Source organism: Myxine glutinosa, chromosome 8 (genome assembly GCF_964187855.1).
Source record: "Myxine glutinosa chromosome 8, kmMyxGlut1.1, whole genome shotgun sequence".
NCBI classification, from domain to species: Eukaryota; Metazoa; Chordata; class Myxini; order Myxiniformes; family Myxinidae; genus Myxine; species Myxine glutinosa.
Window position 1 is genome coordinate 158,486,144 of NC_136268.1, and position 26,728 is coordinate 158,512,871.

Below are 26,728 nucleotides of genomic sequence, written 5' to 3' on the forward strand. Positions count from 1 at the left end.
CAGTCAAGTTTGAGGGAAGGCCCCGGATGTTTGAGGTCCATCCTGTTAAAGAAGAGGAAGGGGGAGCATCGGATACAGAACGAGGGGGGCGGGGGGGCGGTAGGGTAAGATGTGGAAGAGGAGGAAGAGGTAGGGAGAGCTGTTGAAGGTGTGTCAGAGATTTCAGAATAGCTTGGAGAAAGGGAAGAATGGGGCGGACAAAAGGTTTGATGGTGATTGGGTGAGGCGCAGTGAGGTGTTATTTGAGGAGGGGGAAGAGTGAGGCAGAAGGTTGAGGGAGATGAAGGTGAAAGTTGGAAGGGGGAAGAAGCGGGGACGACGCTTTGAGGAGGAGGGGTGAGAGGGGAGTCTAGGAGGGGAGGAGTGAGGGAGAGTCTCGGAGGGAAGGGGTGTGGGGGGAGTTTAGGAGGGAAGGGGCAAGGGGGGAGATCTGAAAGGGATGGGTGATGGGGAAGATTTGGAGGGGAGGGGCAAGGGGGAAGATTTGAAAGAGATGGGTGATCGGGATGATTTGGAGGGGAGGGGAAAGGGGGTAGATTTAGAGGGGAGGGGTGATGGGAAAATTTTGGAGGGGAGGGGTGATGGGGAAGTTTTGGAGGGAAGGGGTGATGGGGAAGATTTGGAGGGGAGGGGCAAGGGGGAAGATTTGAAAGGGATGGGTGATGGGGAAGATTTGGAGGGGAGGGGCAAAGGGGTGGATTTAGAAGGGAGGGGTGATGGGGAAGTTTTGAAGGGGAGGGGTGATGGGGAAGTTTTTGAGGGAAGGGGTGATGGGGAAGTTTTGGAGGGAAGGGGTGATGGGGAAGATTTGGAGGGGAGGGGTGAGATTGGATTTTGAAAAATGTACGATTAATGGGAAACGAACATTTATTGCAAACTGAGTTTCTTGAGACCTTCGAGTCAAAAATACGTTTGAGGACGCTGAAGGATGGGTGGAGTTCTGGAGAGTTTAGGGAATGTATGAAAGAGGCACTGTAACTGTAAGAGATGGAATTTTTTTTTGGAATGAATAGATTTGGTGAGCAAGTCAAAAGCATCTTTTTATAGAAGAAGAAGAAAAAGGTGTTATAGTATATGACAGAATACAGTTCTTCAGGGGACAGTTGAAACATTTTTTAATGATGTGAACACGTGATCACGAACAACGTGGTCAAAGAACGAACGAACAAGGGATAAGAACAGAGAAGGGAATATTATTATTTTTTATTTTTTTATTTTTTTTGAGTTGAGATGAAAACAGAGACAGAGACCGAACGTGAAATGTGAAAAATAGAGACCGAAAGTAATTGCGAGCGCAATCGAAGAACCGCTGAGACAGAAACAAAGCCTCAAGCCAAGGTCAGACACGGTAGCCTACTAGTACTACACTAGGCCTCAGATTACGGGACACGAACTAACCGACAATTCTGTACACAGGTATGAAAAACCAACACCAAGAATACTATTAAAGACACACCAATAGTTACACACACCAAAGGAAAGATACAGTTTCGACAAAAACACAATTGTGAAAAGTTACTTAACTTCTAAAGTGAGCGCGCATGGACAGCTTTGAAGAGACGTGACCTCCAATCTTGCGCATGCGCATGCGCATCGCATGCGCACCTTAACTCTTCTGCAATCTCTGACACACTATCAACAGCTCTCCCTACCTCCTCCTCCTCTTCCATATCTTACCCTACCCCTCCACTCCCCTGTCCTGCACCCGATGCTCCCCCTCCATCTTCCTTAATGGTATGGACCTCAAACATCTGGGGCCTTTGCTCAAACCTGATTGATCTCTCCATACAGATTGCTTCTGACAAACCAGACATAATCTGTTTAACAGAAACTTTCCTCCTTCAAGATGTCTCTGATTTCAAGATGTCTCCGCACATGAGGTGCGAACAAATCACAGAATTGTCAAACAAGTGTAACATGTCTTTCAATCCTGACAAATTTCACATTCTTACTATGTCTCTCCGAAAAGACCGACTGGACAACCCTCCTATCTACATTCTCAACAATTCTCTCCAAGAAGTTTTGTCACTCAAGCTTTTCGGTCTCACTATCTGCCATGATCTTTCCTGGGAAAACCACATTTCCAAGCTGGCCTCCAAAGCCAGTCACCGACTGGGCATCCTCCGTCGTGCGAAGTCCTTCCTTGGCACACCTGAACTCCTCACCATACAAGGCTTTCATCTGCAGCTCAATGGAATACTGCTCTCTCCTCTGGGCTGGTGCTCCTGCCTCACACCTGGCTCGGCTTCACGCTGTTGAAACCAAAGCTTTCAGATTAATTGGAATCTGCCACGATGAAGCTGATTGTGAGGGCCTTTTACTCACTCACCGCAGGCAGGTCGGTGGTCTTTCTGTCTTCTACCGACTCCTATCTGGCCTAGCTCCCCCAGCTCTATCTGTGCTCTGTCCCCCAAATATTCCTCCAGGTCGCACAAGATCTGCCAGCAACCCTCTTCTGGTGAAATTTACAAAATCAAGACTCTCTATTCACCTTCACTCTTTCATTCCTCTTTTCTCCCGCCTCTGGAACAAACTCCCTCACTCTCTTCAATCCCACTCCTCCCTCCAGGTCTGTAAAACAGCTGTTCACCACCATCTCTTATCTTCCCCCATCCAAAACCTTGATCTCTTCTACCCCCGTTAATTCACTACAGATCCACTTTTTTGAAATACCGACTTCTTTCCTGGAAGTTCTAGCAGTATCCATGTGTTTAATACCTCTCCCACATCCCCCCCTCCCCCCTTCCCATGCCTCCTCCCCCCAAGCCCTCTCCCTCTCACAGATCTCCCAATGTCCCTGTTCTCTGCTGTTGTACTTGTGTGCTTCCCTCTCTCTCCCCCATCTTGGCTCCCGCTCCCTTTATTGTATGGTTTGCGTCCGTTTTCTTCTTTTTTGTGTTTAATGTGCTAGCTCTTGCACGAGCCTCTATCTTGTATACAAAAACAAACAAACAAAAAAAAACACGTAATGATGGTTGGTTTTTCCATAACTATATGAAACACTTTATAAAAGGTGTTGCAGGGTATAATATGATTCAAAATGAGAAATGAAACTGCTAAACAGAAATTATTCTTCCAGACACGAGTACACCTGAATAATGGAGATAGCACACCTTTCCTGTCATCGTCAGTTTACTGATCACAGCATATTTTTTTTGCCCAAGCTGTACTCATCTAACCTTGAGGCCCATGACGTTTTGAAAAATTGAATTGTTTTTCAAACCCTTCTCTGAACCCTAGATTTGTTTGATGTAAAAGGAACGTCTCATCTGTCATTTCTTATGTTGAGGAAGGAATGTAGTGAAAGAAATCTTTGTGGATCAAGCCCCCACTCCCTCATCTCTCTTCCTCCATTTTTCTCTTAACGCTAACCCAGAAAGCAGAGCATTAAAGTTATAAGGCAGCCAAGAAGGCTGAAAAGAAAGAGGTAGCAAAGGCGCAGGAGGCATGCAGGAAAATGTTCGGAGAACGCTTGGATTCGGAAGAGGGTCAGAGAGCGGTATTCCGGATTGCAAAGCAGATAGGGAAAGAGAGGTGTGATGTGATGGGGGTGGGTTGCGTGAAGGATGAAGTGGGACAATCGTTGTGGACCCAGATGGAATTAAAGGAAGATGGAAAAGATATATGGAAATGCTGTTGAATACAGAGAATGAATGGGATGGCAACATTTGTTAGCTCTTTTCACGAGACTCGATCTTGTATACAAAAAAAATTAAAAATAAAAATAGAATAACCCAGTTTTAGGACCGGCAGAGAAGATAACTGAGAGGGAAGTTGAGGAAGCGATAAAAGCAATGAAGAGTAGGAAAGTGGGAGGGCCGACGGGAGTTGTGGGAGATATGTTGAAGGCAGCAGGAAGTTGGGGTGTGAAGAGAATGACAGAGATCTGTAATCTGGTGGTGAAAGAAGGCCGCATTCCAGTGGATTGGGAACTGAGTACCCTCGTCCCTCTATACAAGGGGAAAGGTGACCCTCTGGAGTGTGGCTCGTACCGAGCGATAAAGTTATTAGAGCATGGAATGAAGGTATTGAAAAGGGTGTTGGAGAGGAGGATAAGGAAGAAGGTGAAGATCGACAAAATGCAGTTTGGATTTATGCCAGGAAGAGGAACGACAGACGCGCTCTTTATTGTGAGGCAGTTGCAGGAGAAGTACATGGAGAAGAGAAAGAAGTTGTTTCTTGAGTTTGTTGATCTGGAGAAAGCATTCGATAGGGTTCCACACAAAGTATTGACATGGGCATTGAGGAAGTTAGGAGTGGAGGAATGGTTGATCAGAGTAGTGATGGCAATGTACAAAAGAGCGCGCACAGCTGTAAGGACGAAGAACGGGAACAGTGGTGAGTTTGAGGTGAAGGTGGGACTGAATCAGGGGTCGGTACTAAGTCCGCTACTATTTGTAGCTGTGATGGAGGTGCTGGCTCAGAACGTAAAGGAGGGCTTACCATAGGAGTTGTTGTATGCAGATGATCTGGTGTTGATTGCGGAAAGTATGGATGGACTGAAGGAAAAGATGAACAAGTGGAAGGAATGTATGGAGACAAAAGGTCTGAAGGTGAATATCGGAAAGACTAAGGTGATGGCAAGTGGTAAACCATGTGGTGAGGTGGAAAGAACTGGGAAGTGGCCATGTGCTGTGTGCAGGAAGGGTGTCGGAGTGAACTCCATTCAATGTACAATGTGCGCTGAGTGGGTTCATCAAAAATGTAGTGGTGTGAGAGGGTCATTAACCAGTGTGGCAGCTACATTCAAATGTAAGGTGTGCACAGAGGGAGCTGCAGATGGAAGAAATGTTGAGTTGGATCTTGGAGACGGCGTGAAGCTGGAAGGTGTGCAAACATTTTGCTACCTCGGAGACATGCTGAATGGAGAAGGTGGATCAGACTCGGCAACGGTTGCTAGAGAGAGATGTGCATGGAAGAAGTTTCGGGAACTGAGTGGCGTGCTGATGAGGAGGGGAGTGTCGTTGAAGCTGAAGGGAAAGGTGTATGCTGCATGTGTGAGAAGTGTTATGATTTATGGGAGCGAGACATGGGTAATGAACGTAGAGCAGCAACGAAGGCTGGAAAGGGTGGAAATGCGAATGGTTCCGTGGATGTGTTGAGTATCGTTGAGAGAGAGGAAGACAAATGATGAATTGCGAAATTTGATGGGACTAGAGCCTGTGATTGATGCTGTGAAGAGGAACAGGTTGAGATGGTTTGGTCATGTGTTGAGGAAGGATGAAAGTGACTGGTTGAGAAGAGTGATGGAAATGAATGTGGAAGGAAGTATAGGACGGGGAAGACCGAGAAAGACTTGGCTAAAGATAGTGGAAGAAGAAATGCGGGCAAGGGGGTCAACAAGGAGAGATGCAGAAAATAGGGCAAAATGGAGAAGATTGTCATGGGGACCGCAAGGCTAACCCCCACTCTCGCAGGGAAAATGGCCTTAAAATGCATGTTGTTGTTGTTGTTGTTGCTAACCCACCCCCCTCCTCCCTTATTTTCGAAATCCATTCATCCTTATTTTCTCTTTTAAAGCTGGAACATCTTGCCACATGTTATCAACAGCTTTGTATTCGTTTCAAACCATTCGTTTCCACCTTAATTAATGTTATATTCCATTTTCATCCATGTTTAAACACATTTTCAAGATTTTGGACATTTTAAGAAGTTCATCATAATTATTTTTGTATTCCCATCTATGTCGATGGATTTGCATATGGCTTTATTGGTAAGCATGCTTACCTTTTATCTGTTACACCTATATCATATTATTATTATCACCAGAATTATATCCACTGGAACTGAAGTCACGCACAGCCAACATAATCTATCTGCATTGCAGAGATTAGATCCTTCAGAGGGGACATTGAGATACTCTGCATTGAGAATATTTAATGGTCCCAAGACATTGTTGACAAGTTTGGAACTAAAGGTGAAGTAAGTGGTCGACTTAAGTCAGAGGTGACCCAAAGGTTCTTATTTCAGGCGGCATGTCACTGCTATCTCCAGATCGTGTTGTTCATCCCTTGTCCCTAGAAAGCTCGTCCGACCTCGAAAGGATGACAGGCTCAGTTAACGTTGTTGATATTATTTTGGCATGGGATGGGGTTTAAACTCAGGACTCTCAGAACCTACCCTAAATCAACCTTTGCACCACCAAACTCGACGACGCAATGGTTAGAGCGTCCGCTCCAAGTCTGGGAGGTCAGAGGTTCGAAACCCAGTGGATTGACTCTGCGTACATGTCTGCACATGATCCATGTCTATACCATCTACAACTTGGTCACCCATGTGGTCTCAGTCAGTTCAGTAATCGTTTGGAGTCATTTAACACCAAATGAGTTGGCTTGCTCCATCGGGATTATTGAAGGGAGGATGACTCCGACTGCTGTTACTTCCGATTAAAATGTCGGTTTCACTGTTATTTCTACAGCATTGACAAAGTACGTTCACACCGGGAAGTTCATAGATAGACCTCGTTCAGGTGACCCAAATGTTACCACCACATATCAGCATCATTGTCTTGTTACTTTTCCAAAAGGAAAGGCTTTTCCAATCGCACAGTGCTCCAAGAATGACCTGCAAAGAGCAATCAACCATCAAGAATGGAATCAGACAGTTGAGATGAGGTGGGATGAATTTGCTAACTCTGACATTAGGAACATTTGGGGTACTGTATGGACAAGGGTTCAAATTGCCTAAATAACTTATCTTGCCATCATCCAGAGGAATACTATGACCGCTTTAAGATACAGGAATGAAATGATTATGTCTGCAGTAATCCTTCTTGTCCAACAGTAATGTTCTAACTTTATTCTTATGGATGGAAATCCTAATCCACACCGCACATGTTGTCAGTGATGAACTTCAGGACCAGAGAATCACTTTTATCGACTGGCCTGCCAATCTCCGGAATTTAATTCAATTGATCATGCCCTGGATATCCTAGTGAGGCAAGTTTGGGGTCGCCCAGTCTGCCCACAGTGTCTCGACCCTAGTTGAGGTCTGTAAGTGACCCTAGTTGATGTATGGTCCAACAGCACACATAATTTAGTTCGTCCCCTGCCCAACAGGAGACAGGGTTTTGTAATCACGTCTGTGTGTCCGTCTGTATGTGTATGTCTGTCTGGGCCGTAACTTTTTTTTTTATCATTTGAGTTTTGTCCTCAAATTTTCACCAAAGCTTTATAATGATAAAATGGACAAGGCAAATTCATAATTTTGTCAAAAGTTCAAAAGGGTCAGCATCACATAAAATCGTCAATTTTCATCCAATTGACCTGAAATTTTAAGAATTTGCATAGTGGGTCACTGAATTGGTTCACCAATCAAAAGCTAGAAGCTGATTGGTTTTTTTTATATGAAAAGGTCAAAGGCCAAGGTTGCGTAAAATCACCAATTTTCACCTGATTGACCTGAAATTTAAATTTTCCATTTGAGTTTTGTCATAAAATGTTCACCAAAGCTTTATTATGATAATATGTAGAAGGAAAATTAATAATTTTTTCAAAAGGTCAAAGGTCAGCGTCACATAAAATCAATTTTCATCCAATTGACATGAAATTTAAATTTACCTTTTGAGTTTTGTCATAAATTTTTCAACAAAACTTTATTGTAATAATATGTAAAAGACAAATTAATAATTTTGTCAAAAGGTCAAAGGTCAGCATCACATAAAATAGTCAATTTTCATCTGATTGACCTGAAATTTTAACAATTTTTATATTAGGTCACTCAATTGGTTCACCAATCAAAAGCTAGAAGCTGACTTTTTTAAGATCATACGGTCAAGGTTGCGTAAAATCACCAATTTTCACCTGATTGACCTGAAATTTAAAGAATTTGAATATTGGGTCGCAGAATTGGTTTATCAATCAAAAGCTAGAAGCAGATTATTTTTTAGATCTAAAGCTCAAACGTCAAGTCTACAATAAATCATCAATTTTCATTTTGTATATATTTTTGAACTGTTTTGTTATTTTGAGCATATGGAAGAAGAAGACGACGTCTGAATACAAACATACCGACGCAGACGGGCTTTGCATTTTCAGATGCTTTCTAGTTGTTTATGGAGTGTGTGTTGTGTGTGTGTGCGTGTGTGTGTGTGTGTGTGTGTGTGTGTGTGTGCACGCCCGTTTGTGTGTGTGTGTGTGTGTGTATATGTTGTGTGTGTGTGTGTGTGTGTGTGTGTGTGTGTGTGTGTGTGTGTGTGTGTGTGTGTGTGTGTGTGTGTGTGTGTGTGTGTGTGTGTGTGTGTGTGTGTTTCAGAGACTGTTTATCTTTGTACATTTAGTCTAAGGCTTGTATCGGAATTTGTACATAAATCCACATGCAAGAGAAAACACATGATATACAGGACTTAAACCAGAGTTTCATTCCTCGTGATCTCTGTGTTTATATGGGAATGCTAGCGACTAGCAATAGTAATAATAATAATAATAATAGCAATAATAATAGCAATAATAATAATATTTTAATATATAATCTAATCTCTGCTTAATAATAATAATCTAATCTCTGCTTATTAGAAGCAATAATAATAATAATAATAATAATATTTTAATAATTATCATTTATCATTTTAACATAGAGTACACTGAATGTACACTACAATACCAAAACTATGTGTACACCCGAACATCACACCTATATGTGCTCGTCGAACATCTCATTCCAAAATCATGGGCATTAATATGGAGTTGGTCCTCCCCCCCCCCACCACCCCCCCTGCCCCCCGCTCCCGTTGCTGCTATAACAGCCTCCACTCTTCTGGGAAGGCTTTCCACTAGATGTTGGACCATTGCTGCAGGGATTTGCTTCTATTCAGCTTCAAGAGCATTAGTGAGGTGGGGCACTGATGTTGGGCGATTTGGCCTGGCTCGCAGTCAGCGTTCCAATTCATCCCAAAGGTGTTCGATGGGGTTGAGGTCAGGGCTGTGTGCAGGCCAGTCAAGTTCTTCCACACCAATCTTGACAAACCATTTCTGTATGGACATTGCTTTGTGCACGGTGGCATTGTCATGCTGAAGCAGGTAAGGGCCTTCCCCAAACTGTTGCCACAAAGGTGGAAGCACACAATTGTCTAGAATGTCATTGTATGCTGTAGCATTGAGATTTCCCTTCACTGGAACTAAGGGGCTTAGCCCGAACCATGAAAAACAACCCCAGACCATTATTCCTCCTCCACCAAACTTTACAGTTGGCACTATGCATTCGGGCAGGTAGCGTTCTCCTGGCATCCACCAATCATAGATTCGTCTGTCAGACTGCCAGATGGTGAAGCATGATTCATCACTCCAAAGATCGTGTTTCCACTGCTCCAGAGTCCAATGGTGGCGAGCTTTACACCACTCCAGCTGACGCTTGGCATTGCGCATGGTGATCTTAGGCTTGTGTGCAGCTGCCCAGCCATGGAAACCCATTTCAGGAAGCTCCCGACAAACAGTTGTTGTGCCGACGTTGCTTCCAGAGGCAGTTTGGAACTCGGTAGTGAGTGTTGCAACTGAGGACAGACAATTTTTATGCGCTACGTGCTTCAGCACTCGGCAGTCCCGTTTTGTGATCTCGTATGGCCTACTACTTCGCGGCTGAGCTGTTGTTGCTCCGAGACGTTTCCACTTCACAATAACAGCACTTACAGTTGACTGGGGCAGCTCTAGCAGGGCAGAAATTTGACGAACTGACTTGTTTGAAAGGTGGCATCCTATGACCGTGCCACATTGAATGCCACTGAGCTCTTCAGTATGGCCCATTCTACTGCCAATGTTTGTCCTGGAGATTGCATGTCTGTGTGCTTGATTTTATATACCTGACAGCAATGGGTGTGGCTGAAATAACCAAATCCACTAATTTGAAGGGGTGTCCGCATACTTTTGGTCATGTAGTGTATCTTAGTATGCATTGAAATACTACCTGAAAATTATGAACAAAACAAATAAGAAATAATGAGAAAATGGCCATAAAATTGGCTTTCCATTTGATATTGCATGCCCTTCCCCTTTTCACTCGACCCCCATCACTGAAGAAAAATGTAATTTAAATGCTCCAGCAAAAACGGTGCAGTGGGGTGATGATGCATGCACTAAATGGGCAAACACATTAGGTGGGAAAATGAAGCACTCAATTGACATCTTTGGGGAATGCCCTGGCAAAGAGGCAAAAATAACTTGCATGCCACTGACGGGCAAATCAACAATTATGATTACCTATATAAGGTAGGGTTAGTTTGATGGTTTAAATTCTTAACCACTATGTTATAGTTAATATTGAACACCACATTGCATCTGTACAAGTGCAAGTCTGACGAACCATGTTCTCCAACCTTTTAATCAATATGTCACAAGCATCAAGGCCTGTTCCTTATCATCATAAGGCACAGACCTTAATTATCAGTATCACAGCATAGATATTTATTAAGAAGCACAAAATAATATTTGGAAGTCATTGCTTACCATCAAAAATAATAGATATCCTGGAGATTGAGTTGGATTAGCAGAGGGTCTTCGTTCCGTTCAAGTCAAATGCATTGATTCTACCCATTCATACTTGCATATCCCTCACACAACTGGCCTTCCTGCTTCTTTCATTCACCAAAGGTTGATGGTCCAAGTCACATCTTGTGAATCAAGCTCCTCCTCACCTGCCAAAACCTTTTTTTGTATGCATCGTCAAGGCCCGTGGAAAAGCTAGTATACTGAACGGATCAAGATGTAATGCGACAAAAAGAACATTAAAAAGAGGAGGTGGAAACACCAACAGCAGAGTAGAAGGACAAAATAGAGGGCGCCTTGGACAAGCAATGGTGTAAGGAGGAATAGGGTGGACAAGATGGATACAGAAGGAAACTATTAGGAAGGAAAAACTGGGAATTTGTAAGGAGGAGGGAGGGTAGAAAATATCGTGGTTTTGGATTGGGGGTGATCTGAGATGGTGGTGAACAGCTGTCTTAAATGACACACTTTTGCTTCACTTTTGAACAACTTTGAAGCAAACTTTTAAGAAAAGCACAAAGCAAGACTTTAAATCAAAGTCTATGCATGTGGAGGAGCTAAAGAACAGACACCAACAGCTTTACAAACTGACAGAGGGCAAAAGAGGAACTGTCAAGGCACTAATGCATGGGCACGATGCAAATGAGTAGTTCAATGGCAGGAATGGAAGAGGGGAGGGATAAAAAGGTGGTGGGGTCAGGGAGACTCGACGAGTTGTAAAAAGCTGTGGGAGAAAACAGGAGGTGATGATGGACGTCATTCCTGAAGACTGGAGCGAAGATCATGAGACAACAGACACAGACTACATTTCAGAGGCAAGAAAATAGAGGGATGAAGGAATGGTGGTGAGCATCCAGCTTATAATTGGTGAAGGAAAGAAGGTGTACATTTCTGGAATACATGAGCGTCCAGGATGGTGGAGGGTGTACGAAGAAAAGAGAGGGTGGGTGAAGCAGGGCCGAAAAGAGGTGATGGAAAACTGAGTGTCCATCAACCTGCCTGTGTTGGGTGAGAAGCAAACCCTGGGACTCTTCGTACTTGCAGGAGACGCCATTACTACAAAAATTATTGGAATTGATGACCTCCAAAAGATCAATGTGAGAAGCACCTGCACCAGCCCATTGGGAGCTTTACACCATAGTACATCGCATAAAGGCCTTGTACACTGTGAAGAGCTATGTAAGGCTCTGAATATAACAATAATCATAATATTAACAACTAGATGTGCCACTTATAACTGCAAGCAGTTATGCCGGATACTGAACACTGCCCATGCCAATGACGATACCATTCCATGCCGCCCATGCCAATGACGATACCATTCCATGCCGCCCATGCCGATGACGATGCCATTCCATGCCGCCCATGCCGATGACGATGCTGCCCATTGCAATGACGATGACATCCTATTTCGTTATTTTTATCAAATTATATTTCTCATGGCTATTTATTTTTTATCATTTTTATCCTATTTCCTCCCAAGAAACACCACTTATAACTGCGAGTGGTGATTTGTCTGTTGGCACTTACAAAAATGTAAGCGATGGGATAAAGTTTGATCAGTATGAGGTCATAGTTCATGCAAGTTGGCAAACCTGTTTTAAGGCACCAGACACCCGCCTTTCACACCTCCGCATTTAGTTAAAAACAAGGGTCGGCACGAGAAGCCAGCGGTAGGAGTTTGATTAGGAGAGGCTATCTGAGGAGCAGACCATATGGGATATTTTATGGATGAGGAGTTGCTCTGTTGTCCACCACCATTGCTGTCATTCCTAACCCTTTGACCCCCAAGTCTACCGGGGAGAAAGGTGGATCCAGGTTTGACCCGCCAAAATAGGTATTTGCTTTCTTCTCCGAAACTGCCCACCCGATTTTGATGAAACTTGACCACAACCTTCATCACCCATGATGTACTAAAGTTTGATCATGGCATAAAAAAAAAATCGAGGTCTAAGGAGTCTACGGGGCTTTGAGCCCCCCAAAATAGGTATTTCCATTCTTCTCAGAAACTACACACACAATTCTGATAAAACTTGATCACAACCTTCATCACCAGTGATGTACCAAGTTCATTCATGGTATTAGAAAATTCTAGGTTTGAGGTGGTCTATGGGGGGAGGTGGTGGAAGGGAGAGAGGGGTTTGTCCCCCAAAATAGTTTTTGTTTGTTTGTTTGTTTAAAGTCTTACGAATGCGTTAGTATGATTCTACATGCTGTCCTGTTTCAGAGCAACCATTAAAATTGGTTTAAAATACCTTTAGTCAGTGTAGTATACTGCTTTATTCTACCAGGTGAGCACCCAGGGGCATTGCCCCTATATTTAAAAACATGCATGAAGCATTTTTGAAAGCATTCTAAATGTATCATCGAAAGCACAAATAAAAGCAAAAAGTGAAGCACAAACAAAGTAATAAATAATGCACAAAGGAAAGTACAGAGCAAAGTTTAATAAGCTCACCAGATGGGAAGGCAAGCCAGCCAGGACAGCATTTCACCCAGAAGAGGCGTTCGGAATAAAAGTGGGACAAACAAATGCAGTAAAATAAAGGCAAATGGCGCAGTTACCACGAAATCCACGAAGAGCCAAATTGAGCTGTGTACAGGTGAACGCTAATGCCAAACAGACAGAGCAGAACGCTGTGAGCCCAATGTGGTGGAATGCTATTCGGATGAATAGACAAAGCGAACAGTTTTCAGCTGAATATCGACATCCATACGCATGGATGCTTTTTAGCCAAATTCTGATTGCCTTGTGCAAGTCAAATTAATTGTTTAGTTCCTCTTACCATGTGTTGGTATTGATGTCACTCCAGTGTACCTGTGTCTCAACATACTTGATAAAAAGTGTCCTTCCTGTGTAAAACATCATACACCATTGTGCTTCCTACTCACTTCCACAAACAGGAAGTGTTCGGTTTATTTTTCCTCTGGCATTTCATTTGGGATAGCAACCACCGTAGAATACAATGGCAACCATAGAATACCTATTTCGATTAGATTTAGAATCTGGCATTTCACTGAAGTTTCCCATCAGTTCCTTCTTCGGCAATGTCCGATCCAGACAATAATTGTGAAATATTTTTATTTTCACTTTGTCAAAATGTCTGTGGGTAGCAGCTTATCCTAATTTACATGGATTTTTCTGCATAAGCAACAGTTATTTTATTAGACAGATTTTCTTCCACAAATTGAACTGTTTGACGGTAAAACTGTGACCGCCACTGAATGCTCGGCTCTCACTTGAAATTGTCACAATTTTATACTTAAATTTAATTAATTTTTTTAATTTTTACGCATTTCAAAAGGCTCTCACATTTAATAAAAAATACCCCCCATCTATGACTCACAATGGGCAATGGCGAAGTGAAAACATTTCATGCAAACAATGGTGCATTTTATTTCGTATGATCAAATATCATGATATTAAATGAGAAATAGAATATGAAATACCACTTGAACACAACAAAATTGTAAACGATAATATTTATATACTCTTTTGTGATAAGCAGTGAGAAAACGTATTCTGAAAAGACTCGAAAATGCAAATCTAAATGTCAATGATGATCATGATTTTCAGCAAATATTTATTGGAAAAAAACTGAAGTATCATAGCAACGAGGCTTTGCTTCTTCCGTGATAACGTCGTTTAACCATTCCCCGTATGATGTAATATTTCACATTTTTATTAATCGCTTGTTATTTTTTATCCAATATGATGTTTGCAGCATTTTTTAAATAAAAAAATTCCTATTACAAAAACAACGACAACTACCACAACTACTACTTTAACAAAATACAAATTCCTGCCCTAGCTACTGCTAGGAAGGCAATGGTAACCCACCCAGTTTATACTCGTAATTTGTTCAGGGCGCCAAGAAAAGAAAGTGCTTGTGAAGATAAAAGAATCCCTTGCCAAGAAAAACAAATCCTTTGCCAAGGAAAATTAATTCCTTGGCAAGAAAAACGAACCCTTTGGCAAGAAACTGCTTTGGCAGGACGGACGCCCTTTAACAGAGTATTCTGCATCACAATCGCAACGTTTTCATGGAATTCCCAAGATTTTTCAAACCGTTTTTTTTTTTCGATAAGGAAATTGCTATTTAACAGATAAAACGGTGTTCTGAGGCAGCTGGACTTGCATTGCAATGGAAATGGTATTGCTCAATTTCATCCAGTGTGCAAAATAGTCACACTTGCAGATAGCGCGTTCATTGTACGGAAGACATCACCTCCTTCAAAATTCGAAACAGGCAAAGCTATTGTTCAGTAGTTCCTGTCGAGGAATAAAGTCTTATTTTTCCCATTTATCACGCCCTTGTACACTGATGCCAAGCAATTAGGATGATGTCTCGAGTAATTTCACTTCTATTTGTCACGCCGCTGACCTCGGCTCACTTCGCTTGGTCAAACCTCTTGTGGCTAACTTTCCTTTTTCCCTTCCTCTCTCTGCCTGTGGGCTGTTTGTTACCTCCACCATTTGTTTGCTTTTTGACAGTTCCAAATTTCATTGTTACAATCTGATATGAAAAAAAGATCAAAGGGTTAATTTAAAAAACAAAAACTTATTTGTGTATCACCTATCATGTGCCCTTTGAAAAATGGTTCATTTTCAAATGATTAAGATGTTAAATCAATGACTGCCACAAACTTTCCATTACTCAACATAATTATATTGTAACAAAATATTAAGCTACTAACAAAATGTGTAATTGTCAAACAAAACTTCTTCCTGTTCAATTCCATATTTATATATATATATATATATATATATATATATATATATATATATATATATACTATATATATATATATATATATATATATATATATATATAATGGTATCTGTAATCTGGTTCTCCAACCTAATGAGCGGACAACATGACGTCATTGCCATGCATGTCCGCATTGCCTGCAAAGCTCCAGAGGAACCATCTAGCAGTGCGTCATTACGGATTATAAATATATATATATATCATATATATATATATATATATATATATATATATATATATATATATATATATATATATATATATATGTATATATATATATATATATATATTTACTGTGTTATATATATATATATATATATACACACAGTAAATATATATATATATACATATATACATATATATATATATTTTTTGGTTTACACACATATGCATGAGCAAAGATGCAAATTGTTACCTGCAGTGATTTGAATTTATCATTGTGGAACAAAAAAAATGCACTTTCCTTCATTTAACAAACTAATAACTGACTTTGGACTTCGGAGAAATCATTATTGATTTTGAATTACAAAAGAGTAAACTTTGTTATGGCTAATGTAAGCCGAAAGAGTGTTGAGCAAATAGTTTGTTTGGCTTCCTGCTACCTTTATATAGATTTGGATCTGAGCTCATGATTAAAAAGCTTAGAGTGAATAGATGCTTTATCGACTTCAAGTGCACACAAAGCTGACTTCAGCACACACATGGAATTGTAGGATACAAACTACATTTAAGACAAAGAGCCATTAAACTGCTCCGTGAGTACATTGGCACCAGATCCAGCTTTAAAGATCCAAATTGCTTCGCTCATTGCCTAAATACCAATCATTCTTGATGTATTATTTTCTGGCTAGTTGGTTTTTGAAAAATAGCTTCATGTTTTATTTATAAAGCCCCTGAAAGAGGGCCCAAGCTATTTTCAAATAGAATGCTTTGGCACCAAACCTTCTTATCTGAACTCACACCTTTCCAGGGCCTGATTCCAGTTAATGCCTCTTGGAACCATCTTCTTCACAAACACTTTCCTTTTGGGGAAAGAGTAGTTGAGTATGAGCAAAAACTTGGATAAAAGCTTTTATTTAAACAGTTGTGCTGCTGTCAATCACTCAATCTGCACAAACAACAAATTATGTTGAATTTGCTGATGCCATTTATTGTTACCCTCGCCTGAGGAGAGGATATTGCATTTGAGTCCGTTTGTCTGTCTATTTGTCTTTGTCTGTCTGTCTGTTTGTTTGTCCACACAGAATAAATATGATTTTCTCTGCATCCGTTGGTCCGATTGACAGGAAATTTTCACCATCGGTGCAACTCCACCTGTCGAATTTTTTAATTATAATTATGACGTCATCAGTCACGTGGTTCGGCCATCATCTTGGAAAAAACAAAAAACGTTGCACCTCTATATCTCCGAAAGCGCTGCATAGGAAAAATTGAGACATGGCTCATTGTAAAGAACTGTCCATGTGGAATAACATCTGTTAATGATGATGTCATAGGTGCCTCCATTATGACGTCATAATTCGACTAGTACAAAACTTCATCCGATCAAGATGAAATTTCTTGAGCACAATGTTAGGGGTAAATTTGTGGAGAAAAAAAAAAATGACGTCATTGGTTACGTGGTTCGGCCGCCATATTTGTTTTAACACAAAAGCCTTAAAAACTACTGAAAACACATCCTGGCGAGGGTCTGCAATCTTGGATTGCTCTTTCTTGTTTTTTTTTGTAATGAAGCTTTGCATAACCCTGAGATATTGTTACTTTGATACACTCCAACACACTTGTACCGGTCAGCATTAGTTCTGTTTGTTTTTGCATTTGTTTCGGATATTGAAAAAAAATTGGGGGAAAAAAAAGTGAAATGCTAATAGTTTCAGTTTTAATTATTTTGAAGAAATGTGATGAAAAAATTAATGAAAAATCTGATAAATCAAATCATACGTTAGATTATATACAACTCTATTTAGAGTGATGTCACAATGAAAAGGTCATTTTTAAACTAACATGGTTAGGGGTGCAGGGTTAGGGTTTACTCCATTTTGTGACATACTTGCTGCAGATTGAATGTTACATTCATTGCAAACATTACTTCCACACTCAATACAAATGGACACACACTTTTTGCATCCTTCGGAGAGGTTTTGAGGGGGAAGACAATTATATATTTCTAAATATATCCCAGACCTTACAGCTCCATTGGTGATGGCACACTGTTACAAAGTTTCCGGTGTGTGTGTGTGTGTGTGTGTGTGTGTGTGTGTGTGTGTGTGTGTGTGTGTGTGTGTGTGTGTGTGTGTGTGTGTGTGTGTGTGTGTGTGTGTGTGTGTGTGTGTGTGTGTGTGTGTGTGTGTGTGTGTGTGTGTGTGTGTGTGTGTGTGTGTGTGTGTGTGTGTGAGAGAGAGAGAGAGAGAGAGAGAGAGAGAGAGAGAGAGAGAGAGAGAGAGAGAGAGAGAGATAGAGATCACTCTGGTGATTTTGCTATATCATGGTATACTGTATATCGTTTTTTTGGCCCTATTACTCAATGGTGAATAAATTAAAAAATTCCAGTATCCACACACCCAACCTGTCTGCCATATTTTTTTTTCAAATTAGTCCAAACTTTTTTTTCCCAAACTTTTTTAGATATCTTGCTCAAAGACAGACACCCACACGAATAAAAAAAATTTAAAATTATAGTATCTGGATCCGGCTCTTCACCAAAATAGAATGAATTTGTCCATGGCAGACACCCAACCTTTCCACAAGGTTTCATCCAAATCCGTCCACAACCTTTTGAGATATCCTGCTATACAGTAAACCCTTAAATATTGTGGGGGCTCTGTTCCTGGAAAATGCCTCGATATTCAAAACCACGACAGTTGGAATAATGGGGTTAGCTTTCTGAGCTCCGAGAAACTATAGAGGAAGTTGGGCAGTCGCAAAAACACACATCACAAATGAAATAAACATATACAATAAATATAATTTGGCTTTGCAATGAAGTTTCTTCCTGAATTGAAGCAGATGAAATGTTCAGAAGCAGATTAAATGTGACCTCTCCCTTCTATAAATTGTCTAACACCCCCACCATTCCTCCCCTTTTACCGTAATCTTTTAAATTGATTCCCTTTGTAATCTGGCGATGTGTTTCTTTCATAAATCGTTATGCAGCTTCTAATTCAGCGAATAAATAAAATAATCACTTCGCTCCAAAGTTTTACGCTTCAGCGCCATTAATAACGATGCACTGAGAAACAAAAAAAGGCTTGTGGTGTGAGATGACCTCACAACTCAACTCAAAAACCGCAATTGGTCAAAACTAAGAACACGATCATTACACGGTACATAAAAGGTTGCCCACGATTGGTCAAACCCACAATATTCAAACCAACGAGAATCAAGGGGTTACTGTACAGTACATTCAGAAAGTATTTAACCCCCCCCCCCCCCTTGACTTTTTTCACATTTTCTTGTGTTACAGCCTGAATTTAAAATGGATTAAATTGAGATTTTTTGTCACTGATCTACAAAGAATACCACATAATGTCAAATTGGAATTTTTTTCAAAGACATATTTACAGGATAATTAAAAATGAATTCCAGCAATATCTAATTTACATAAGTATTCAACCTCCTGAGTCAATAATTTGTATAAACGCCTTTGGCAGCAAGTACAGCTTCGGGTCTTCTTGGGTATGTCTGTATCAGCTTTGCACATCTGGATTTGGGGAGTTTCTCCCATTCTTCCTTGCAGAGTTGCTCAAGCTCTGTGAAATTGGATGGGGACCGTCGGTGAACAGAAATCTTCAAGTCTTTTCACAGATTCTCAATGCTATTCAAGTCTGGGCTATGGCTGAGCTACTCAAGGACTTCCACATTCTTATTCTGAAGCCTTCAATTGTTGCTTTGGCTGTATTCTTTGGGTTATTGTTCTGCTGGAAAAAAATATTTGCCGCAGTCTAAGGCATTTTGCCCTCTGAAGCAGGTTCTCCTCAAGGATTTCCTGAATTTGACTCCATTAATTGTTCCCTTTATCCTTACAAGTCTCCCAGTCCCTGCCACTGAAAAACATCCCCATAGCATGATGCTGCCACCACCATGCTTCAGGATAGTGATGATGTTAGATGGGTGATGATCTGTGCTCTATTCCTGCCAGAAATAGCACTTTGCATTCATGCCACAGAGTTCAATTTTGGTCTCTTCAGACCACATAATATTTTGCCTCATGCTCTCAGAGTCTTTCATGCACCTTTTTGCAAACTACAGGTGTACTGTCATGTGCCTTTTTCTCAGGAGTGGCATCCGTCTTTCCATTCTCCCATAAAGCCTAGATTCGTGAAGTGCTGCAGAGACTGTTGTCCTTCCAGAAAGTTCTCCCATCTCAGCCAAGGAACTCTGTAGTTCTGTCAGAGTGGTTCTTGGGTTCTTGGTCAATTCCCTGACCAAGGTTCTTCTTGCCCGGTTGTTCAGTTTCATCAGACGGCCAGCTCTAGAAAGAGTCTGAGTAGTTCCATATTCTTTTCATATCCTAATGATGGAGCTCACTGTGCTCTTGTGAATTTCAACACTCTAGGAATTATTTTATACCCTTCCCCAGATCTATTCCTCCTCACAATCCTATTTTGGAGTTCTAGAGACAGTTTCTTGGAATCCATGGTCGATTTTCTGCTCTGGCATGCACTGTCATCTGTGGGACCTCATATCGAAAAGGTGTGCTTCTTTCTAAATCATGTCCAATCAATTGAATTGGCCAGAGGTGGACTCCAATTAAGTTGTAGAGACATTTCAAGAATGAACAAAGCACCCGAGGCACCTGAGGTCAATTTGGAATGTCAGAGCAAAGGGGTTGAATATTTATTGACTCAAGACATTTAAGCTTTTCATTTGTTATTGATTTGTAAAAACAAACTCCACTTTGACATTATTGCATATAATTTATAGATCAATGACAAAAAAATCTCAATTTCGTTCATTTTAAATTCAGGCTGTAACACAACAAAATATGAAAGAAATCAAGGGGTGGGAATACATTCGGAAGGCACTTTATATCGTTTTTGGCCCTATTACTCAATGGTGAAGAATCACTTAGAAGATTTTCGGATCTGGATCCACATCCGGATCTTCACCAAAATCTAATCAACTCATCCTTGTCATACTCCCAATCTGTCCTCCAAATTTCATCCATATCCATCCTTAACTTTTGGAGAAATCCTGCTCACAGACAGACAGACATAAACAAATAGAGGTGAAAACATAACCTCCATCCATTTTCGGTGGTGGAGGTACGACACCATAAACACACTGGCTCAATAGAAATAATAAAAACTAGAACAATGCGACTGTGTTGCCAATATGCCTCCTCATAGTCCCACAATGGGTATATGCCCTCGTTCACTGTCCTAAAAATAAACAAGTTTGTTTTAAATCCCTTCAGCTGTTTTCAAGTATCACATTTTTACCAGACAGGACAGGTTTCACATCGATCAGTGAGGCAGTTTCAGAGAAGGGATTTATTTAAATATCGGCTTTCAAGCTAATATGGCTGCCACACCACATGACATATGACCTTTAAAACTGTCCACTCTGCATATGTATGGGTAGGGGATCGTGTTTGTGAAGTTTCGTGTTCATCGGATAAGGTTCGTTTTTCTATCCAATATGGCTGCCAAACCACGTCACCTACGATGTCATCATTTTCAAACTATATGCATTTCTAAAATTTCGCATCGATAGTGTAGGCCGTTTCAGAAATATAATTATTTAATATTTTCCTTCAATCCAATATGGCTGCCACACCACGTGACATATGACCTTAAGAAATGTACACTCTGCATATGCATGGGTAGGGAATCACGTTTGTGAAGTTTCGTGTTCATCGGATAAGGTTCGTTTTTCTATCCAAGATGGCTACCGGCAAAATAATATCTCATTAAAAATTACCATTTGAGAATAAACTGGAGAATAAATTTAGAATTGAGAAGATTAATATGCATTAAAATAAATCAATGTAATGACCAATGGGGTAAGGGTATGATTTGAAGGAACATTTTGAAGATAATGTTCCCCTGTCTTTAAAAAATAGGGGGATATCGTCTTCAAATTTTTGAAGATAATTGATGGCACTAACCCCCTCTCTTGTGTCATAAGATTAAAGTATACATTGCAAAATAGTTACTTTAAAATAACAATTTGTGTTATACTATTAATGCAATCCGTGTGTCATTGGTTGTTATCTCCATATGTGGGTGTCAGGAGGGGCGGAGCCCAAGTCTCAAAATATCCACCTCCGTGTGTGCGTGTGTGTGTATACATATATATATATATATAAATAAATATAAATGAGTGTGTGTGTGTGTCAGATTTTTTAAATTTTGTTTTTTACATAGCAAAAGGAACAACAGTACAGGTGGAGGGGTTGGGAACCTTACATTAAAAAATTACATCTATATAGACACACACACATTTCTGAATTTTGTAATAAATCATTTTCTTCTTATCAGCACAGATTCATTCTAACAATATTTCTTCTGACTAACTGAAAATAACCAACTTTACCAATCATCAAGCTATGAGCTGCTTTTTGTGGAATGCATCCCAACTAACATGTTCTGCAGCATTTTTTAACATGGAATGGTTACACTATCATCACAGGTCACAAACTAATTCTACCCATCATCCCTTGCTGCTCTTGTGACTGCCGCATGCATTTGTTCTGTGGTTTCTCCTTTTCCTTCCCCTTCTTATAGGTGCAAAGAAGGCTACTATGGACAGAGGTGTATGGAGACCGAACCTCGAACTGATACAGTTATTAATGGCAAAAGTATGTTGAATGTTATATTCTTACCTGGCCTGGATTTTGAGAAATATTGACACTGCCAGGAAGGTTTCATTCCACCTTTAATCATCATGCGTAGTAACAGGAAGCCTCTATCATTAATTGACGAGGCAGTCAAAACCTTATTCATGAACAGTATGGGAATTGGTGGAATAAATTACAATTTCACGTTACAGAAGGATGGAGCTAAAATAAATTTGATTGTGATCACCTGGTGCTTCACCTTTATCGGAGCTGCGTTTGCAACTGTTTTGCGGAATTATCCTGGCATTGCATTTTCTCCAAAGACCCAGGTCATGCTGCATGGTTTGCAATGTCATGACATCTTTTTTTGCGTTCAACTTTGTTGTTTCTTTTTTTTTCTGTGATCTGTTTCTCCGTCAGGTGTCCAACCGACTTTACAGGCCACCGCTGTCAAACCTCCGTAATGGCCAGTTTCTACAGTACGTCTGGTTCCTTTCACTCCCTTCCACGTTAACTTTGATCTCCTCTTTTCAAGTCCAACATTTTTTTTTTCTTTAACCAATGCACACTCCAAGCTTCCAGTTACCTCATTCCACCTCTCCCTAAATTTTACATTGTTTCCAATGGCATGTTGTCAGATGCCCCAACTTGCTTGCTCCCAGAGCAGCAGCACCAATCATAAGCTGCATGTTTGGTTTTTCGAGCTTTCTTTTGTAGCATTAAATCTAAAAAACCGTTTCCCATTTTGGACGTCCGACCAGAAATAGTCTTTTAACTTTAGGGCCCAGATTATCCAAACGTTTGATGGTGACAGATGTCTGTTTTCATTGCGCTGCTCAATGTACAAGCGTATTTTGAAACAATTGCTTTGTTCAAAGTTGTATCTTCTTTCTTTACCTTTTTTTTTTTTTTCCTTCTTCTTTCTCTTCTTCTCCCTCTTTTCTTTTGGGTTGTGGTTCTTAGAATGTCCTATTATTATAGTGGTTTCTTGTTTCTAAATTTGATCCCAACTTCCTTAAAATCTCAATTTCTTCTGTATATTTTGTCCAAAAGCAACGTCCATCCTACAAAACAAGGAAATCCTTATTCATGTCATTTTCTGTTAGTGTTGTGATTTACAAACTGTGATCTTTCTTCGCTTTTTACGTCCTTTTTTCCCCTCACTCCCAGGTACAGTATTCTATATCGTCATATGTGTAGATGATTATAATGTAATACAATTCAAAAATCCCCACACCGATCTTCGATTGTTAAATTACACCTGAATATATACATCAATGCAACTTAGCCATTATCAGAGAGAGACTCTGAATATCAATTTTGTATGAAAACAGATATACCAAGTGAGTTTGATGGCTGATTCTCACAAAAGCTATCAATTCCACATTGATGGTAGATTTACTGTACTTACAAACTGAATACTAGGTCAGCCAGCTTATTGCCTGCGGCATTAGATCAGGCCTATGTCACTCTGTCTTTATCGTTTTGACAAAACTTTGAGTTAGTTCTATTTTTGTTCTCCAGTCTACATTTAATATATGTTTTGTGAATATATATGGATTCTCTCAACTACAAACTGTTATTTGATTAGGTGAGATGTGTGTACATACAGTGTCTTCAGGAAGTATTCACACCCCTTAATTTTTTCACATTTTGTTGTGTTACAGCCTGAATTTAAAAGGGATTAAATTGAGTTTATTTTGGCACTGATCTGCACGAAATGTCAAAGCAGAATTTTGTTTTTAGACATTTTTACCAAACAATTAAAAATGAAAATCTGCATTGTATTGAGACAATAAGTATTCATCCCCTTTGCTGTGACACTCCAAATTGAGCTCAGGTGCATCCAATTTCCTTTGATCATCCTCGAGATGTCTGAAACTTGGAGTCCACCTGTGGCCAAATCAATTGATTGGACATGATATTGAAAGAAACGCACCTTTCTATATAAGGTCCCACAGTTGACCGTGTATGCCACAGCGGAAACTCTACCATGAAGTCCAAGGAACAGTCGGTACAACTCTGAGATATAATTGTGAGGAGGTATAGATCTGGGGAAGGGTATAAAACTATTTCTAGAGTGTTGAAAGTTCCCAAGAGCAGAGTGAGCTCCATTATTAGGAAATGGAAAGAATATGAAACTACCCAGCCTCTTCCTAGAGTTGGCAGTCTGACCAAACTGAGCAACCGGGCAAGAAGGACCTTGGTCAGGGAGGTGAACAAGAACCCAATGATCACTCTGATAGAACTACAGAATTACTAGTCAGAGATGGGAGGACCTGCCGGAAGGAGAACACTCTGCAGCACTTCACAAATATAGGCTTCATGGAAGAGTGACCAGACGGAAGCTACTCCTGAGAAAAAGGCACATGACAGCACGCCTCGAGTTTGCCAAAAGGCACTTGAAAAACTCTGAGAGCATGAGGCAAAATATTCTGTGGTCTGATGAGATGAAAATTTAATGCTTTGGCCTGAATGCAAAGCGCAGCGTCTGGCAGAAACCGAGAACAGCTCCATCATCCATTTGCATGCTGATGGCAGTATCATACTATGGGGATGTTTTTCAGTGGCAGGGACTGGAAGACTTGTAAGGATAAAGGGAACAATGAATGGAGCAAAATACAGGCAAATTATTGAGGAGAACCTGCTTCAGAGTACAAAAGACCTTAGTCTGCGGTGAAGATTTACGTTCCAACAGGACAATGGCCCCAGTCATACAGCCAAAGTAACACTGGAATGACTTCAGAACAAGAATCTGAAAGTCCTTGAGTGGTCCAGCCAAAGCCCAGACTTTAATACCTTTGATAATCTGTGGAAAGACTTGTAGTTTGCTGTTCACTGACACTCCCCATCCAATTACACAGAGCTTGAGGAAATCTGAAAGGAAGAATGGGAGAAAGTCCCCAAATCCAGATGTGCAAAGCTGATACAGACATACCCATGAATACTTGAAGCTTCTAAAGGCTCAGGCTATGAAGTATTGTTTCAGGAGGTTGAATACCTATGTAAATTATAAATTTCTGTACAGTTGGACCCCGTCATCTGAGGGGGATACGTTCCTGGAAAATCCATGAAAAGTGAAACCCATGAATAGCGGGGCATTGTTTCAATGGAAAAAGGGGGGATAGGTTCCTGATTCGTGAAAATCCGCGAATAGAGAGGACCAAACCGCAAACGGCGAGGCGAAATCCGCGAATGGTAACGCAAATCCAGAGAATGTCGACGATAATCCGCGAAGGTCGATGAAAGTCCCGGAAATGGCGAGACAATACCCGCGAATGTTGTCTAAAACCTGCGAAGGTCAATGAAAATCTGAGAAGGTCGATGAAAATCCAGTGAATATATGCTGCGGCATTGTTTCAATGGCGAAAAGGGGGATACGTTATAGGTTCCCGGTGGTTCCTGTTTCATAGAAGAAATTTTTAAAAGTTTAAAATGTTTTTGACCACAAATGCACATGATTACTGTTTCACAAAAAATGCTGACAAATAAAATAAAAAACGACAATACCAGGCCCAATTTTAAATTTTTTGAAGGAATGCGCTTACATTTTATTCAAAGTGCTTAAGCATACCGTACCGTGAAAATAAAAAAAACACAACACTATTATGTACCGTTTAAAAATTTTATTGTACAAACACACAATTTTCAAATGATGATGATTATGGTGATGATGATGATGGTGATGAATTTAAATCCCATGAATTCCTCGAACTCTGAGGATGACACAAATGATAGTCCTGCAACGTCATGCACTGAGGGAGAAGCAGGACAGGCAGGAGAGGTAGCAGTTGACGGTGTTGGTGAGGACGCTGGTGAGGACACTGATAGGGCGACAGGAGAGGAGGGTGCTGGTGGTGTTGAGGTGGAGGGAGCAGGGTGAAAAAAATGGGTAATGGAGAGCTTCCTGGCAGATTGCCACAGGTTTCGATGCAGCTCTTTGTAGGTGAGAAGCAAATCATCCATGCCCCTCTTGAACTTGAGGTACCTCTCCATGACTGGGTCAGCATCTTCCAATCTGTCGACAAGCTCCCGCATGTGCTGCAGCAACTCGCCCAGGAACTGGACTGTGAGGTTAGACCTCGGCACCTCTTCCTCATCACTGCCTTTCACCTGCTCCTCGGAAACCATATAATGGCCTCCAACTCCTCAGACTGCATGTCCTCAAATCCTTCCCCTCCCACCTGCCGTGCCACCCTGACAATCACATGCTTCTCCTCAGTGTTATCAAGAAAGCCAGTAAAGCTTCTGAATGCCTGTGGCCACAGGTTGTGCCAGCACGCGTTGATGGTGGAGGCTCTCACCTCATCCAGCGACTCCTTGATGGTGCCGATGCAGTGGGCAATGTTTAAATCCTTCCAACACTGCCCGAGCGTGATCCCTGGGTCAGACTCCATTGCATCCAAAATGTGGCGAAAGGTGCGACGGGTGTAATATGTTTTAAACGTTGAAATCACACCTTGGTCGAGTGGCTGGATGAGGGAGGTGGTGTTGGGTGGCAGGAAGATCACCTCGACATTCGGGTGAGCCACGTCCAGGTTCGTGATTTGGCCAGGAGCATTGGCCAGGAGCAAGAGAACCTTGAACACAAGATCTTTGCCCACCACGTACCTCTCCACCTGAGGGACGACAATTATGGAACCAGTCCAGGAAGGTTGCTACCGTCACTCAGGCTTTCCTGTTGGCCCTCCAAAACACGG

The 26,728-nt window shown here is 41.0% G+C and overlaps 1 protein-coding gene across 1 annotated transcript in view; it reads left to right on the forward strand.

The window, feature by feature from the left end:
- Positions 1 to 26,728, forward strand: part of LOC137433227 (pro-neuregulin-1, membrane-bound isoform-like) — a 376,724-nt gene that overhangs the window by 155,237 nt on the left and 194,759 nt on the right. The window contains exon 3 of the mRNA XM_078784011.1: positions 22,449 to 22,507. Within this exon, the coding sequence (XP_078640137.1) occupies positions 22,449 to 22,507 (59 nt within the window). The remainder of the gene's footprint in view (positions 1 to 22,448; positions 22,508 to 26,728) is intronic.